Source organism: Peromyscus maniculatus, chromosome 16 (assembly GCF_049852395.1).
Source record: "Peromyscus maniculatus bairdii isolate BWxNUB_F1_BW_parent chromosome 16, HU_Pman_BW_mat_3.1, whole genome shotgun sequence".
Taxonomy (NCBI): domain Eukaryota; kingdom Metazoa; phylum Chordata; class Mammalia; order Rodentia; family Cricetidae; genus Peromyscus; species Peromyscus maniculatus.
Genome location: NC_134867.1, coordinates 53279208 through 53295391, shown reverse-complemented (window position 1 = coordinate 53295391; position 16184 = coordinate 53279208). Strand labels below are relative to the sequence as shown.

The following is a 16184-nucleotide window of genomic DNA, read 5'->3' as shown; positions in this document are numbered from 1 at the left end:
TGCTTCCTGTGACACAGCCCAGGTCCTGCGCTCTCTTCTCTCCTTCACTAGTCACTGTTCTTAATTTCACATCAAACCACAGTGTATGAATTATGACACAACTTTGTGACTCTTCTTATATTAGAGTGTTCTTAACCCATTGCCTAAACTTTTGGGGTATATTTAGTGGTCCTTGACCTTCCCATATGAAATTTAAATGACCATAGGATTAGGCTTGTAAGCACACACATTTATAGGTCCATTTGTGATGAATTAACACATTTTCAGTAGTGAATATTCCTCATCATAGACATTCTATGACTTTCTTTTCAAAGTTTCATGAACTATCTTCCAAGCAAGGTTTATAATTTCCTTGGTATAGTTTAGTAAACTTATTCCCAAATATATTATAGATTGGTTGCAACTGCTAAGAATATGTATGTTTCTTTAAGCTGGCAGAAATAGATTTGATTCTGACATGATTATGAATTAGAACACTGTCTACATATTTTTAATAAGGGCAAATATCATAAAAATAAGGAAGTCCTTATCTAAGACTGTTTTGAACAGACTGTCTAATCCTTCATATTTTTTTAATGAAATTTTGGAATTTATGGGGTGCAGTTGTTGAAAAATGGAAAATAGTCTCAGGCTTTTTCTCTTCATGACTAACAAGCTATAAAAACAAAATAGTGTAGCATACAACCTGAAGTGCCTTATTCTGAGTGAGCTGAAACCACAAACATGCATAGGAACCACCTCTTGTTCCCCAAAGTAGAATTCATTCTGTCATTAAAATGCCCATTTGGGAAGGGGGCACTTGTTTTGGAAGCATAAGTGGTTAAGGGCTGATAAGAGAGAGTAATAGACAGTGGATATGATCAATATATATTTTATATATTTTTATATTATATTATATATGGTATATTATATATGTCTGATATTGGCAAAGAATAAATTTATAATATTAAGTCCCTTTGGACACCCTATGTGGTGATTCTGACTTCATCCAACGTCAGATAATGCCACGCTTCTGTTCATTCCAAGGTGCAGTCGTTGCTTGCTGTTTGTAAAAACTGAGCATGGCTCGAGTTCTTGGGATTATGAAGGAGAAAGACCCAGACCATGGACTACGATATACAAGATGTAACAGCGAATGAGTCTGTGGACATTGTTGGTGATGGGGAGAAAAGGAAGAGAAAGAGTGAAAACAGAGAGAAAAAGGATTTAAAAGGAAAATACAGAGGAGACAAGAAACAGTGGTCTTTTGGCATCAAAGTGCTCTGGAAGAAGAAACGAAAGAGGTAGAGATATGGCTCAGAGGTAAGAGCATGTACTGCTCTTCCAGAGGACCCAGGTTCTGTTCCCAGCACTCAAGCAAGGTGGCTCACAATCACCTGTAACTCCAGCTTTAAGGATCTGGTATCCTTTCTGGCATGTGTGGGAACTTACACACGCACACTACCATAGACTCACATGAATGCACACGGGTGTGCATGCACACACACATATACACATACACACACACACATAAAATAAAAATAAATACTTTAAAAACATAAGATGAGAAAAGAATAGTCACGCAAACTGTAATTAGCTTATGCTCCCTCACAGGTATCAACAGAAAGTAAACTAATATCCCCTGTTATCTTGATAAACCACACTATAGGAGCTTTGATGTACTTAACATTATGAAGTTTAGCACAGATAATGCCAGTATCTGCAACTGAAGTGTGATCAAAAGATGCTGAGTGACAAGCCACCTTCATTCACTACTGTTCATAATAGGAAATGAACAGCTTCTAAGGGAAGAACTGACGATGTATAAGTTTTATAATAAAAATCAAAAAATAAATTCAATAATTCAATCAACAATAGCAAAAAAGGAAAATCAATATTTTTAAATTGTGATGAGGATGATTTTTTTCCAGTTCCACTCATTTGTTTTCAAATTTCCTGATGTCACTTTTTAACAGCTGAGTAATACTCCATTGTGTAAACATACCACATTTTCTTTATCCATTCTTCAGTTCAAGGGCATCTAGGTTGTTTCCAGGTTCTGGTTATTACAAATCAAGCTGCTGTGAACCTGGAAGTTGTCGTTCCTGCATGACCTACCACACCCATGCTGAACCAAGACTTCTCCCAGCCTTTGTAACACGTAGGCTCATTAGGACAGTAGTTAAGCTTGTCTTGACAAACTGTGGACATTGACAGCGCTTTGTTTATCCAGGTTCCAGATGGATACTTAGTATCTAGGAAGTGTGGGCACACTAACAACAATACAGTTAGCAATCTTTCCTTACCATTATTCCTGCATTATCTCTCCAATGGGCAGATCTTAGATTCTATGCTAGTAGTGAACATGTGCATGCAAGTTGAGAAACTGGTTCATTCTTTTTTGTTCTGTTTTGTTTTTTGTTTGTTTGTTTGTGTTTTGGTTTTTCAAGACAGGGTTTCTCTGTGTAGCCCTGGCCGTCCTGGAACTCTAGACGAGGCTGGCCTTAAACACATTGAGATCCTCCTTCCTGCCTCTGCCTCCCAAGTGCTGGGATTAAAGGCGTGCGCCAAACTGTTTCATTCTTGTGGAGTAAAATCAAAGAAGACATTGAAAGTTTGAGTTTAATATCTCTTTTCTAATGGAGAGAATGAAGACAGCCATGTAGAATATTGACTGACTTAATACAACTCTTTAGAAGCATCATTACAAACACTTGATCCTTTTCCATGGAGTCACAGGTACCCACAGAGAGAAGTCAGTAAGTAACATCAAGGTCAAGACTGAAACTTAAGAAGACCATGACATTAAGAATAGACCATTTCAGCTTTTCACAACCAATGGGAATAGGCTATTTATCCTCAGCCAAATACCTATCTACTCATAAAATTGAAGGCGACTATCAGAAAAGCAAGGATTAATATTAATACTCTGCCAAATGTGATATTACAAAGCTATGTAAACTACACTCTCTTACCTCAATAAAGTCAGAAACGTTCTCTGCTTCCTTCCCACCAACCCCAAAAGAATGCACATAGAACTCTTACCTTTGGAGTTGTGTGTATATGTGTCCAAGGGTGTGTGTGCATGCTTGCATGCATGTGTTACAGTATACTTCAAGGCAAGATGAACATAAAATGAGCATAGTCATGCTAAACATGTAAAAATATCAAGAAGGAATCAGCATATCAATGCAGTTGAAGAATAGGTTGCTTTTTACTCAGACTCCATGGCCATGCGAACGTGATAAAAGAAATCGAGTTGGCATGAACACTCTGAGATTGGGGACTCCAAATATTTTGAGCCGCTCATTTGTACTACTAGATAGTAAATGTCTGTCCCCAACTCTATTTCCTTTTCTGTACCTTCCAGGATCTTGCAAACCCCTATGGCTTTGTCTGTTAGCTACTTGTCTGTTTGCTGCAACAAACTGGCTTGCAGTTCAGGGAAGTCTGGTGGCAGAAGCCTGAGGCAGCGGAATACATTGCATCCTAAGTCAGAAAGCAGCAACCTATTCCTGTACCCCATCCTGGGTAATGGTGCCATTCGCATTTAGGGTGTATATCTCAATTAACCTAATCTAGATAATCCCGCACAGGCGTGCCTACAGACTTGTCTCTTTAGAGATTATAGATGCTGTCAAGTTCAAAGTCAACATTAACCGTCACACTACTCTTTTATATTCAGTAAATACCTATTGAACTGAGTTCTAAATAGTATAGACTTTAAATTAGCCACCTTCCCTTACAGTTGTGCTTGCACGGCACTCATGAAAAGAAATGACCTGACCAGAGGATGCCTTAGTGGCAGAGTATGTGCCTAGCATGCTGTAGGTCCTGGGTCAACCCTAGTGTTATGCAGGGGGATAAAAGTGTTCTTTGCTATGTCAACATGGATAAATTGCTGTAATAAAATCATATGATGGTGAAATTACTCAATCACCCTTGTGTTGGTAGTTCTGATTTAAACAATATTAGCATATGTTAAAATTAGACAGTGAAAATGCTATTTCAATTTAGCAGATGTTTAATTGTTCAAAATACATGGCAACTAAAAACAAAGCAGTGTACAAAAATTCAAGGAAAGCCAAATTAACCTCCTACACAGGATTAAGTCTTTGGTTGCGATTCTGCCTTTCCCAGGAGCAATTATATATATTGAGTGGATCCTGCTTAAGGGCTTAATTCCCTTAAGGACTTAAACACCCATGGTTTAACACATCTATAACACAGTGTTGCTTGATTGCTTTTGTTTTTAAGAGGAAACCTTGGTCTGATTTTTTGTTGTTGATGTTTTTTTAACTGTTTCCAATGGAGTCTTTGTTTACACTTCCATGATTAATGGGAAATCAAATAGAACTTTTCTGAAATATTATTATGTATATGTTTCAAATCTTTATTGATATGTAGTCCTACACCGTTTTAGGATCTACTAAATGTATATAGTTCAGCCGTTTTAGTCCAATAAATAATTTGATTACTCACCCATCAGAGGTGACAGCGCTGATGTGAGGGAACAGCGAAATAAGAGCACTAATGCTCACACAGCTTTCTCTTTTTCATCTTGTCCAGGACCCCATCGGAGGGAATGGTGCCAGTCACATTCAAGGTGAGTCTTCCTACCTCAGTTACCCTGAAATAAGCTCTTACAGGCATGCCGGGAGATTTGTCTCTTTAGTGATTCTAAATTTAGATCAGTGTGTGTGTCTGTGTGAGTGTGTCCGTGTGTGTGTGTCCGTGTGTGTGTGTGTGTGTGTGTGTGTGTGTGTGTGTGTGTGTGCACACACGCAGATACATGCATGTGGGGGGACCCAAGGTCAATGTTGAGTATCTTCCTCAGTTGCTCCCTACCTTATATTTTTGAAACAGAGTCTCTGCCTGAACCTAGAGTTCACAGACTTGGCCAGGCTAGTTAAACATCAAGTCTGAGTGTCTCCTGTTTCCATCTCCTAGTGTTAGAATTGGAGACACATTCCACCACACCCAGTTCTTATGAGGGAACTAGGGATAAGATCTAAGTCCTCATATTCATGGAGTAAGCATTGTGCTGGTGAAGCCATCTTCGAAGCCCTAATTCCATCCTTTGTTTGGTGCCAGCTTTACACTTTATAGCTCCATGGTTTGTCCAGGCATGAAAGAAAAGACTTTGGGAAATAATCAATTAATCCACCTGGTAAGTGATTAAAGTCACAAAAGCACAACTAATCAACAGCTCCGGAGTGAGAGTATAGACTAGTAAAATGCGTTCATACCTATATTCTTATGCACTCAATGAAATATAGCATCAAAGATAAGGCCGGGAAGACAGTGCCCATTAAAGAAGTTGAATAAATGTTACCTTCTTTCTCTTCCCTTTCCCATCCAGTTCCATAAAATGGAAAGGAAAAAAGACTGATGAACAGAATTGCTTTTCCAAATCTATTGCTAAGTCAACAGATGATGATTATTCATCCATTAATATATTTATATGTTGTGTAAACAGTCAACTCAGGGACAAACGGGGCAGAGCCAGGCAAAGGTGAGGGTTCTGGGCCTTTGTCAATACTCCAGAGAGTGAGTGAGAGCCTAGAACAAATCTACTGGATAATTGGAGCTATCTCCTACTGAAGGCCAGATTTGCTCCTAGGTGTTGCATTCTCTACACCCCTCCCCCACAGCCTGCTCTCATGGCCAGTAGCACACACCTCTCAGGAGGCAATTCTGAGCAGGCGACAGAAAGGGAGGCCCTTTTCTTCATGCCCTAAAAATACATGTGGAAAGATCCCATTCTGAATTCATTAACTTATTTCAGAACAACATATTTTTAATTATTTCCAGTAAAAAAAAAATCTACAAAGAATTTAATGAAGTTTTACATGGGAAAGGGGGTGAGAAGCCAATAAAGCCATTGCTGGAAGCATTGCAAAGGGATTTTTTGCACATTTTCTTATTTGTAATTTTTCTGAAATATATTTTAAAATCTAAAATGAGAATGCTTTTGTTTCTAGCAAATGAGATTTTTTTTTCATTTGAAATGAATTTATTATGAGAAAACACTCTGCTCTTTCTTAGAAAAAGCAGACTGTTCTGTCCAGTGGAGCAACCTGTTTTTCCCTTAAGGGAAGAGAACTTATTCCTGTTCCATGCCTACAAGCAAAAGAACTTTTTGTTGTTCAATACGATTTCCTGCAGGCAGAGCCTCCTGATGTGGGAACGATGGAAAGAGCTAGATCAACAAGTCTCTGGCCAGAGGCTTGGTAGAATTCTGCTTGTCGAATTAGTCCCTGCTTCTCAGATGCATGAATCATTTTTTTTCCCCTCTGAGAGTGAATGGGAATCAAAAGAGAGAGCTTTGGCTTCCGGAGAAATCCACAAATATTTCTCAGAATTTGGGAGCAGGGATGGCTCCAGCAAAACAGCCCCTTGGAAAATGGAAAGTCTTCGGAACAGGCAATTAGTATTGTGCCCTCTCACATGGAATCTGCCTTCCAGAGACATCAAACTTGGCTCCTGCAAAAGCCAAGAGACCCCCACCAAGAGCGATGCATGAAGAACACGGTTGTTACTGTGTGCAGCCTGTATTTTTCTAGTATGAGAACACATGTGGGACTGAATGAAGAGTCTCATTCCTAGTAGACTCAGGAGGCATATTTTGTGTTTTCTAGCGCCAAAACACACCAATGGATTAGGTGCTAGAATGGAAAATGAGCTCTCTCCATTTCCTGATTACTTTCACAGGCATTCTTATTTAACTTTCCTCTTATAAAACACACACACACACACACACACACACACACACACACACACACACACACACACATCACACACACACATCAGCTGAGGGGAAATTACTAGCTTTTTTTTTTTTTATAATTTATTCCATGTAATAACCTTCCTTTCTTGGTCTTTCACAAGAAGATTTAATGGCACAGATTATATGGACCTCGTTGCTGCAGGATCTGAGAAAGGACCAGACATGGTGGGGAGATATGGAGCCTGGCAAGGACAAAGTTGGCTGACAAGCTGGTGACTACTAGGAAAGCCATAACCCAGCAGAATCAAGATATCATGGGTTGTCATCAGGGAGTAAATAAGGCAATGATTCTCTTTTAAATGAACACAGGCTAGGAATCATGCTCTCTGCTCCTGGACGTGGCATGGCAGCTTACTGGTTTTAGTCTCAAAATCACCAACTCCTACTTGCCAATGAAAATAATTTCCTCAAGGAAAGGGTGGGCATATTCTCTTGTAAGGCACAAATGCTTGGATTAGCAGGGAAAACCTGAGAAAATAAGATATGTACGCAACCAATAGTAGTTAACACTCGATCTCTTGTTGGCAGCCACGGTAACCCATAGGTCACAAAGATATATAGGATGAGAGGTTGTCTCCTTTCTCCATTTCTATTCAGTTGAAAATGTCCTTTTGGAGGTGGCTCACCTTTCAGAGGTAGCATCCCAAAGCCGAACACACAACCACAATGAAGATGCTAATCTCAGTTCCTATATCCCAGCTCTTAACCAACTATGGTGCTTTGAAACTTATAGGTATCTATATTTTGTTATTAAAATGTTTATTGTATATAGCACATTATGATGGGAAGGACAAAGGTAGCTGATCCTAATCAGAGCACTATCTCTCTCATAGAGGTAGGAAGCCTGGAGAGTGAAATTTATAAGCACATTGCTGGCCAACCCTCAGAGCATCTTCCAGGGTATACAATTTCTAAGGGGTTTCTGTCCACAATCCTCTTCCCTATGGTGCATCTGTCAGAGTCACCAGAGGCCATCATCTGCAAACACTAAGAAGGCAATTAAATAATGCTGAAATTGAATAAGATTGGACAGTATGTCAATGACTAGAGGATATAGAATATTTTATGTTCTAGATCATATTTTACCTTTTATTACAGACTTAAATATACATCTTTGTTTATAAGTACTTTAGTCATTACTAATACCTATCCAAAGTAGAAAATGAGTTTGTCATTTTCTAATTATGTTTACATGGTACCTAAAGTAGAGGTTTTTGTTTGTTTCAGACAGTAACATGCTGTATAGCACAGATTGACCTCAAACTGTATATTCTCCTGTCTCATCCCCCCACAGAGCTATAATTACAGGACTGTACTATCAGGCCCACATTTTCTAAGTATTTGTGATTGTACGAAGATCTTAAATAATGGGTAGGTTCTGGGAAAAATAAGATTTGTTGCTTATCCCCTTTGGAATTTAGAAGTCGCTTAAGGGGTAATATAATCACAAGCTAAATGCAACTATGTGTTAAAAAAAAGTAAAGCTCTTCCAAAACATATGGATACTAATTTCTGCAAAGTCTACAAAGGAATAAACCAGTAGGTAGTGATCAGAAATAAACTATATATGAGTGAGTTTGATGACAATGACAGCTGAAATATGTATCAGTCTGTGGGTCCTTTTCAATGAGGCACATGTCATTGGGATGACCACGGCCAGGGCCATTAAAAAGTATTTGTTGAGTACCACAGAAGACGTTATTATGTTAGTGGTAATGCAAAGATGGACAAGATTTGGTTCTGGACCACAAGAAATTTATGAGCTGGTAGATAAAACAACATACTGCCATCTAGCAGGGTGAGACTCCAGAGGGAGTAGAAACTGGCCACTGAGGACCCAGGCAAAAGAAAACCTGCTTTCTGACCGAGAAGAGAAACTTTAAGAAAAGTTTTATGGAAAATTAGTATCTGAGATGAGCCTTAATGTTTCTAACAAGAAGAGCTTTTCAGAGCAGTGGAAGAAATCTATGAAGCTGGGCACACTTCTAATCCCCAACCATTGGAAGGCTGGGGCAGGAGGATCATGAGTTCACTAACAGCTTATGTGACATGGTGAGACTCCGTCACAACAGGCAAATCAAAGTGCCAAAGCCAATTGTTTAAAACTTGAATTTGACATTTTGTTGCCAAGTCAACTTGAATTTGACATTTTGTTGCCAAGTTGCAGGTCAGCTTCAGCAGCCAGATATCTTGAACCTGGACAAAGTCACCTAATCCCCACCTGGACAAAGTCACCTAATCCCCAGCATTCCTTCTTGGACTCTCATTCACTGGGTTTCCTCGTTTATATCATCCGACTGTGCATACAATACTTGTGTTCATGAAGCTTATTAAAGATGTTCCTGACTCACACATGCAAGAAGGCTATGCGGTACTTTTGAGAGAACTTGAGTGTCGACGGAGACTTAGTTGGCAGGCATCAAGATTGCAGCAGTGGCACATTCAGGGCATCACCTCTGGTGGCACTGAGCACGGGAGACTGAAGGAGAGGGAGTGGAAACAAGAAGTGAGACACAGGGAAGCAAACATATTGAAGATGAGACCATGAGGAAGCCTTCAGCTGTGGTCTGGAAACAGATGGAAGGTCTGGATCCAGAAGCTGTTCAGAGAAAAACTTGACAGGTGGCTGGACAACTTGGTAAGGGAAGAGGCAGGAGCTATTATTTGTCTACATGGTGATGTCACCACGATAGAAGAGAAAAACGAAGAATGAGAATGAATAAGAAAGAAGATGCATCCGGTGTTGGGGATGGGTCTCCACGGTGTGCAGGACAGTGACATAGGACTGTCTAGTGAAGCTGGGTTTTCAACAAAAATTTGGCCTCCACCCACTCCCTGTCACAGACAGGAAACATCTAAAAGTGTCTGAACGTATGAAATCTTGTCATACGAGGGATGGGATGCTACCAGGGTCTAGGAGATAGCTTCCAGGAGTGTTACCAAAACCCTGTAATACATAAAACAGGTTCCAACCCCAAGAAAGAATGGCCCTGGATGCTAACGAAGAAGAGGTTGAGAACACCTATCTAGAAGGACTTAAAACTCCAACTCTGGATTTTTTTAAGGTGGAAATAAATAAAGATGTAAACTTACAGTTATTCATATTTCTGTGAGATACAATGGGGGAATTAATCACAACAGAAATACATGGAAAGGAAAGAAATTAAGTGAGTGAAAAGGATTTACTGCAATACTAGGGAGTATCACTTCATGGGTACTATGGGTTTTGGGGGTGAGGCAAAGTGAGGGGTCTTCCATATTCAAAATGCAATGTTTTATGAGTATTCTTACTCATTAAACATTAAGAACCTAAGAAGAGGGATAAGGACAAGAAAGGCATTCACCAAGCTTATGAACACCTGGAAGCCTAAACACTGAGGGCACATGCCAGTCTTGATGTCAAAAAGGGGGGAAAATGATAAGGCAAGAAAAAGGAAAAAAAAATTAAGAAAGAGGAGAGACAGAAGAGGGTAGAGAGGGATAGAAGTGGGGAGCTGATCTACCGTTACAAAGACATCCTCTACAGTCTGACAGAACACAGTATAAATGTAGTTCTAGGGAGCAAGACCAGTAGCCTCTCTCCACGTTTGGGGAAAACATTCTATGGTCAGTAGGATCCCTTTCTAGGAAAAAAATCATCAAGGTTTCCTAAAGCTTAATGAATATATAATAAAGCGGAGATCAGGGATTTGCACTGTTCTCTCTCACTTAAGTCTTGTGATAGCTTTGCTCCAGGAGTCTTGATAGGTGTAGAGACTGTGGCTTCTTGGGTAAAATGAGGATGAGAAGGTTCCTGCCTCCTCGGGGTGCTGTGGTGACTACATGAGGCAATTGGGAAATAAATCACTTAGCATTGCAGCTGATGCCGGGCAAGGACTCCATTGATGGTGGCTGCTTTAAATAATAAGATCTACATCCTATTACTCTAAGAAATGATCAAAAAAGAAAAGCATCCAGGACCACAGTCCAAGGGAACCCGGTGTAATATGTTAAACCGGGTAGCTGAAAGCTGAAAATAATTCCTAGAACTGCTAGTGCCCTTCAGAACTCTTAAAGTGAGGCCAAATTTCCTCACTTTAATGATGGAAAAATTAGAGAAAGAAATGGAAAGGTCATTGTGGTTTGGGTGTAAAGGCACCAAAATATTGTGTAATTTTTTTTAACGTAACAAGATAAAGGTAGAATTGGAACCTTCTAGTTTATAGTTACGTGTTTGTATGGGAGACACTAGAGTTATTCCGAGACAATGGCAAGCAAACAGCTAGCCTTAGCTTTCCATGAACATGTCCACTGTGCCTCCCCTAGAGATATGCATTCGTTAAGTAAACGTAACTGTATGACTCTTTGAAGTTCCACGGAGTGTGGAATCACAGAGCTTTGGAAACGAATTAGTGGTTATAACAGATCTGCTTCTCCAGACCACAGTTGGGACACTCACCTGTCCAGGAGCAAGTTAGGTGCAAACAGAAGCTTTCCTGGGTGTTCCATGGAGCGCCAGATGAGGCCAATCATCAGGATCTCCAGCCAGGCACACTCCAGGAGGTGGACCTGATCGTGGAGATTTAAGTCTCCAAAGCCTGCAATACATGGAAAGCCCCACTTAGTGTTCAGGGAACATATTCATCACTGGTGACATGAATGTGACTTGGAATTTGGACTAGCGGACTGCTTTTTGGTAAATAGAATAAAGAAAAACCACTGATGTGTGCCTTTATTTCTAATGGCCAAATAGGAGCTTAAAGCTTTTTTAACTGTGAAAGACAACAGGGTAGATGCCTACACAATACAAGGAAAAGGAAGGTGAGACAAACAGAGTTATACTTCATGGGAAAAGTAAGTATTTTGTAAAAATCTAGCTCTGTTAATGAGTTTCCACTGACTTTAAGGGATTTTTTTTAATGTCTTAATGTCATATCTGCAAAAATACCTGCACTTATACAACCCACTTCTCTGTCTATAAAATTTGTACTTAGTAAATAAATTCTACTTAGGCATATCAAGTAACTTTACATAGCTATTGTTGCTCATTTTTATTTAGTTGAAAACACTTAAGTGCTATAAACTTAAATTATTTAACTAAGCAGAAATTGGGACACAGATAGTACCATAGTCATCAGTTATTTCTTCATTTTATTGCCGAGCCATAATCTTTTTTCATAAAATGTAAAACAAAGACTAATGAAGCAACACACGCCCATAAATCACTCGGAGAACGAATCAGATGACTAAAAGCAACGTTACAATTACTCCTTGGAGAAACCACTGATGTGTGCTCTTGTTTTCCAGTGGCTGATTAGGAGATTATAAAGTTTTTTTTTTTCTAACTGCTAATGACAGTAGATGCCTAAGCATCACGAAGAGGAGGAAGAAGGCGATGAGACAAATTTGGAAAAACAAGTGGGAAGGACACAATGGAGGGGAGAGACAAGTTTTTAAGTCCCTCACTGTGGGTTAGAGGCGACGCTAAGTGCTTTCTGTAGCCAGCTCTTTTCATCTTTATTCACACAACAACCTGAACAGCTAGGAGCCGACATTCCTATTTCATGGATGCTCTGAGAGTTTATGTGTCTTTTTTCCCATTCTTCTCTCATACAATACATGCTGATCACAGCTTCTCCTCCTTCCCCTCCTCACAGTGCCCCTCCCCTCCCCTCTCCCCCAGATCAACTCCCCCTGCCTCCCCCCAGAAAAGAGCAGGCCTACCAGGGATACCAACTGAATGTGGGACAGCAAAATGCAGTAATACCAGCCACAAACCCTCCCATCATGGCTGGATGAGGCAACCCAGTAGAAGGAGAAGGGTCCCAAGGGTAGGCAAAGAGTCGAAGACATTCCACCCCTACTGTCAGGAATCCCACAAAAACTCGGAACAGAAATCTTCAGGGCTGGTGCTTTTGACCATCAGTGACACGACCTTTTCTGAGCTTTGCTGCAGAAGTTTGGATCAGGTGACTCAGTAAGTCCAGCCACAGAGATGCCAGAGTGACAGGATTTGGAATTAAGCAGTATTCAGGGAGTCTGCCCAACTCTGTCCTGCTCTTTACAAGCAGGCATCCCTTCACTCTCTTTTTCCTTCTCCTCCTCTTCAACTGCTTGTTCTCACTGATCCTGGAGAATGGCTGTGGACATCCTTCATTATTGATGCTGTCTTCTTTGTGTTCCATTAATGTCGCTGTCCTCTGTTAGGATCTATTCTTATTAACAGTGCTGGTGTGCTTTTGTCAACTTGACACTATCTTAGACATATCTGGGAAGAGGAGATCTTAATTGAGAAAATGCCTCCAGCTAGATCATCCTGTGAGCAAGCCTGTGAACCATTGTCTTGAGTGATGATTGATGTGGGAGGACCATGACTGATGTGTGGTGCCATCCCTGGGCTGGTGGTCCTGGGTGCTCTAAGAAAGGAGGCTGAGAGAGCCATGAGAAACAAGTCAGTTAGCCACACTCGTCTTGTTCATGTCCTCTGTTTCAGTTCCTGCCTCCTGGTTCCTGTCCTGCTTGAGGTCCTCAGTGATGGACTGTGACCCGAAAGTACAAGATGAAATAAAGTGTTTCCTTCCCAAGATGCTTTTGATCATGGTGTTCACAGCAATAAAAACCCTAACTGAGACATTAACTAAGAAGTGAACTGTCAGTATATGACTTACCTGGCAGATATTTTTCTTGGGCATTCTTGAGAGTTGCCCAAACCTCAGCACCAAACCATTAGCTTGTGACTTCTTATACATTTCATGAAGTGCCATATTTCACATAATCCTGACTTACTTGGTGACAATTCACATAGAGACTTCAGCCACACACAGACCTCGGGATCACTTCATTCATTACCATCACTTCATTCTCAAACATCATCAAGACCTGAGAAGTCACACAACATCTTCGTCTCCTTTCTATTCCTGCTATTGATACACAGGGCCGGTTCCTAATAGTCTCTCACCCCCTTTCCGACTTCTTCATTAAGACTCATCTGTGCCATGTTGATATAAGAATGGCTGTTCTACCTGCCTCTACTAAAGGTACCTCCCTATAGGAAGCCTTACTACCTTCTTATAGGAGGGAATTGGGGGTGGATTGGGAGCAGGAGGCTGCAGGGGTATGAGGAGGGAAGAGGAGGATCTTTGACTGGTATGTAAAATGAATAAAAAAAAATACTTAATAAAAAAAGGGGGAAATGGCTGTTCTTTGGTGTGCATAGAATGCTACTCCATCACATAGACATACCCTACAAACAGGTAACACACTGGGCATTTGGATCGTTCCCACCTTTTGGCTATTGCTACTAAATCTGTCACAGGCAGTGTTTGAACAAGTCGCTGGATGCATGGGTGCTTTCAACTGCCCTTGCGCAAATGTCGAAGAGCACCGTGGTTGCGGGGAGCTAGCAAGGCTTGGCCAAAGGGGTGTATCGCTTTTTACACCCGCCAGTAGTCTCTCGAGCCCCAGCTGCTGTCCTCACCCCCACTCACCAAGCCGTTTCAAATCCATGATTCTTCTCCCACTTACTTATCTTTGCACACAAACACCACGTGCACGCTGATGCGCGCGTGGGAGTGCCGCAGCACACATACGGAGGTCAGAGGACAGTTTGTCAGGTCTCTTCTACCGCAGGGGCTCTGGGGATCCAACCCAACATGACAAGCTTAGCAGTAAGCACCTGTGCATGCTGAGCTGACTTGCTAGCCCAGTCATTTTCATTTGAAAGAGGCCAGTGGAGGTACACAGGCATCACACGGGCGCTGTTTATATTTGTATTTCCCTACTATAAAGAATCTTTCCAAATTTACCACCCGATCTTCTTGGTACCGTGTATTTGGGTTAATTATACCTGCATGTCTAAGTCCTGCTACGTTGTTTATCTACTAGAAACACAAACTATGTGATTTTTATCCAATCCTGTTTTTAAAAATCTCTAATCCATCACACCATTCACTACCACACTGAGCCATTCCAAAGTCCCTAACAGTGTAGTCTTTATCAGAGTAGATGTCTTTCCATTGGCCAGAGCAGATTCCATTCATGTGACTCAGGACTGGTGGCTACCAAAATAAGGAAGGGTGCATCTGCTCTTAAGAAAAGTCTTAGTGGTTGGGCTGCAGGATTTGGTCTGAGGTCTGCTTGGAGGAAAGGGAGCAGGGATCGCTGGCAGGTGCTGTGGGATGGTCTGTATGTCAAATTGCTCTGATTGGTCAATAAATAAAACACTGATTGGCCAGTGGCCAGGCAGGAAGTATAGGTGGGACTAACAGAGAGGAGAAAAGAAAGAACAGGAAGGCAGGGTGAGGGTGTGGGGGTGGAGGGAATACTACCAGCTGCTGCCATGACAAGCAGCATGTGAAGATGCTGGTAAGCCATGAGCCACGTGGCAAGGTATAGATTTATAGAAATGGATTAATTTAAGATATAAGAACAGATAGCAAGAAGCCTGAGCCATTTGGCCAAACAGTTTAAATAATACAAGCGTCTGTGTGTTTATTTTATAAGTGGGCTGTCAGACTGCAGGGCCTTGGTGGGACCTGGAGAAAAAACTCTCCAGCTACAGGCAGGTACAGGTACAGGCAGGCAGGTAGTAATCTAGAGATTACTGGGTCAATGTAGAGCAGCCTGGCTTGGGAGAAGCAAGATCATGTCACATTACTTGCTTCTCTTTCTTGCTCCCATATCCTATAAAACAAACCAAAGCAGCAGAACACAGGGTGACAGCCCTCAGAGAAGTTCTAATTCCTGAATCCATCTCTTGAATGTTTTGATTAAGTTTCTTAAAACTAACATGAGCTTTCCTGTAAATTAAATTTACCCTCAGAAATGTTAACACTCAAAAGCAAGGTTCTCTCTCTCTCTCTCTCTCTCTCTCTCTCTCTCTCTCTCTCTCTCTCTCTCTCTCTCTCTCTCTCTCTCTCCTTCCTTCCTACTTTCTTTGTTTGATTCTTAATTCTTGGGATATTTACTTTTTTGGTGCATGTACAAAAACATAGTCAACATGTGTTATTGTCAGCCATGATTAAACTTAGGATGAATTATTCCAAAACTCATATAGGTTGCGGCTGAACATACCCCCACACATGTTCAGAACTGCAGTGGGTTGTGCAGCCAAACAACTGTGGAAAACCAAATGCCTTTAAACAGGATCATATTCTTCAACTCTGATTTCAAAATGGTATTACTATGTAGGCTTGGCAGTTACAGTGACTTTTGGGGAGTCAGAGAAGTTCCCTATAACTATATGTACCATTTGAATAGGGTGATTGTGAATATGCCTGTTAGTAATACTTTGAGTCAGAGGCCAGTAGGATTGCGGGGGTTTTCTGTGAAGTGTAGACATCTGTAATTCTGTTTAATTACGGTTTCCAGCTGTGCACACAGCCTGCAGACAAGGATTATTAGACCTGTCACAAAGTGCCATCTGCAAGTTCCTCAG

The 16184-nt window shown here is 40.9% G+C and overlaps 1 protein-coding gene across 2 annotated transcripts in view; it reads right to left on the bottom strand.

Moving 5' to 3' along the window:
• Positions 1 to 16184, bottom strand: part of Esr1 (estrogen receptor 1) — a 372005-nt gene that overhangs the window by 50615 nt on the left and 305206 nt on the right. For both annotated transcript variants that reach the window (XM_015996803.3, XM_006978086.4), the window contains exon 6: positions 11208 to 11346. In XM_015996803.3, the coding sequence (XP_015852289.1) occupies positions 11208 to 11346 (139 nt within the window). The remainder of the gene's footprint in view (positions 1 to 11207; positions 11347 to 16184) is intronic.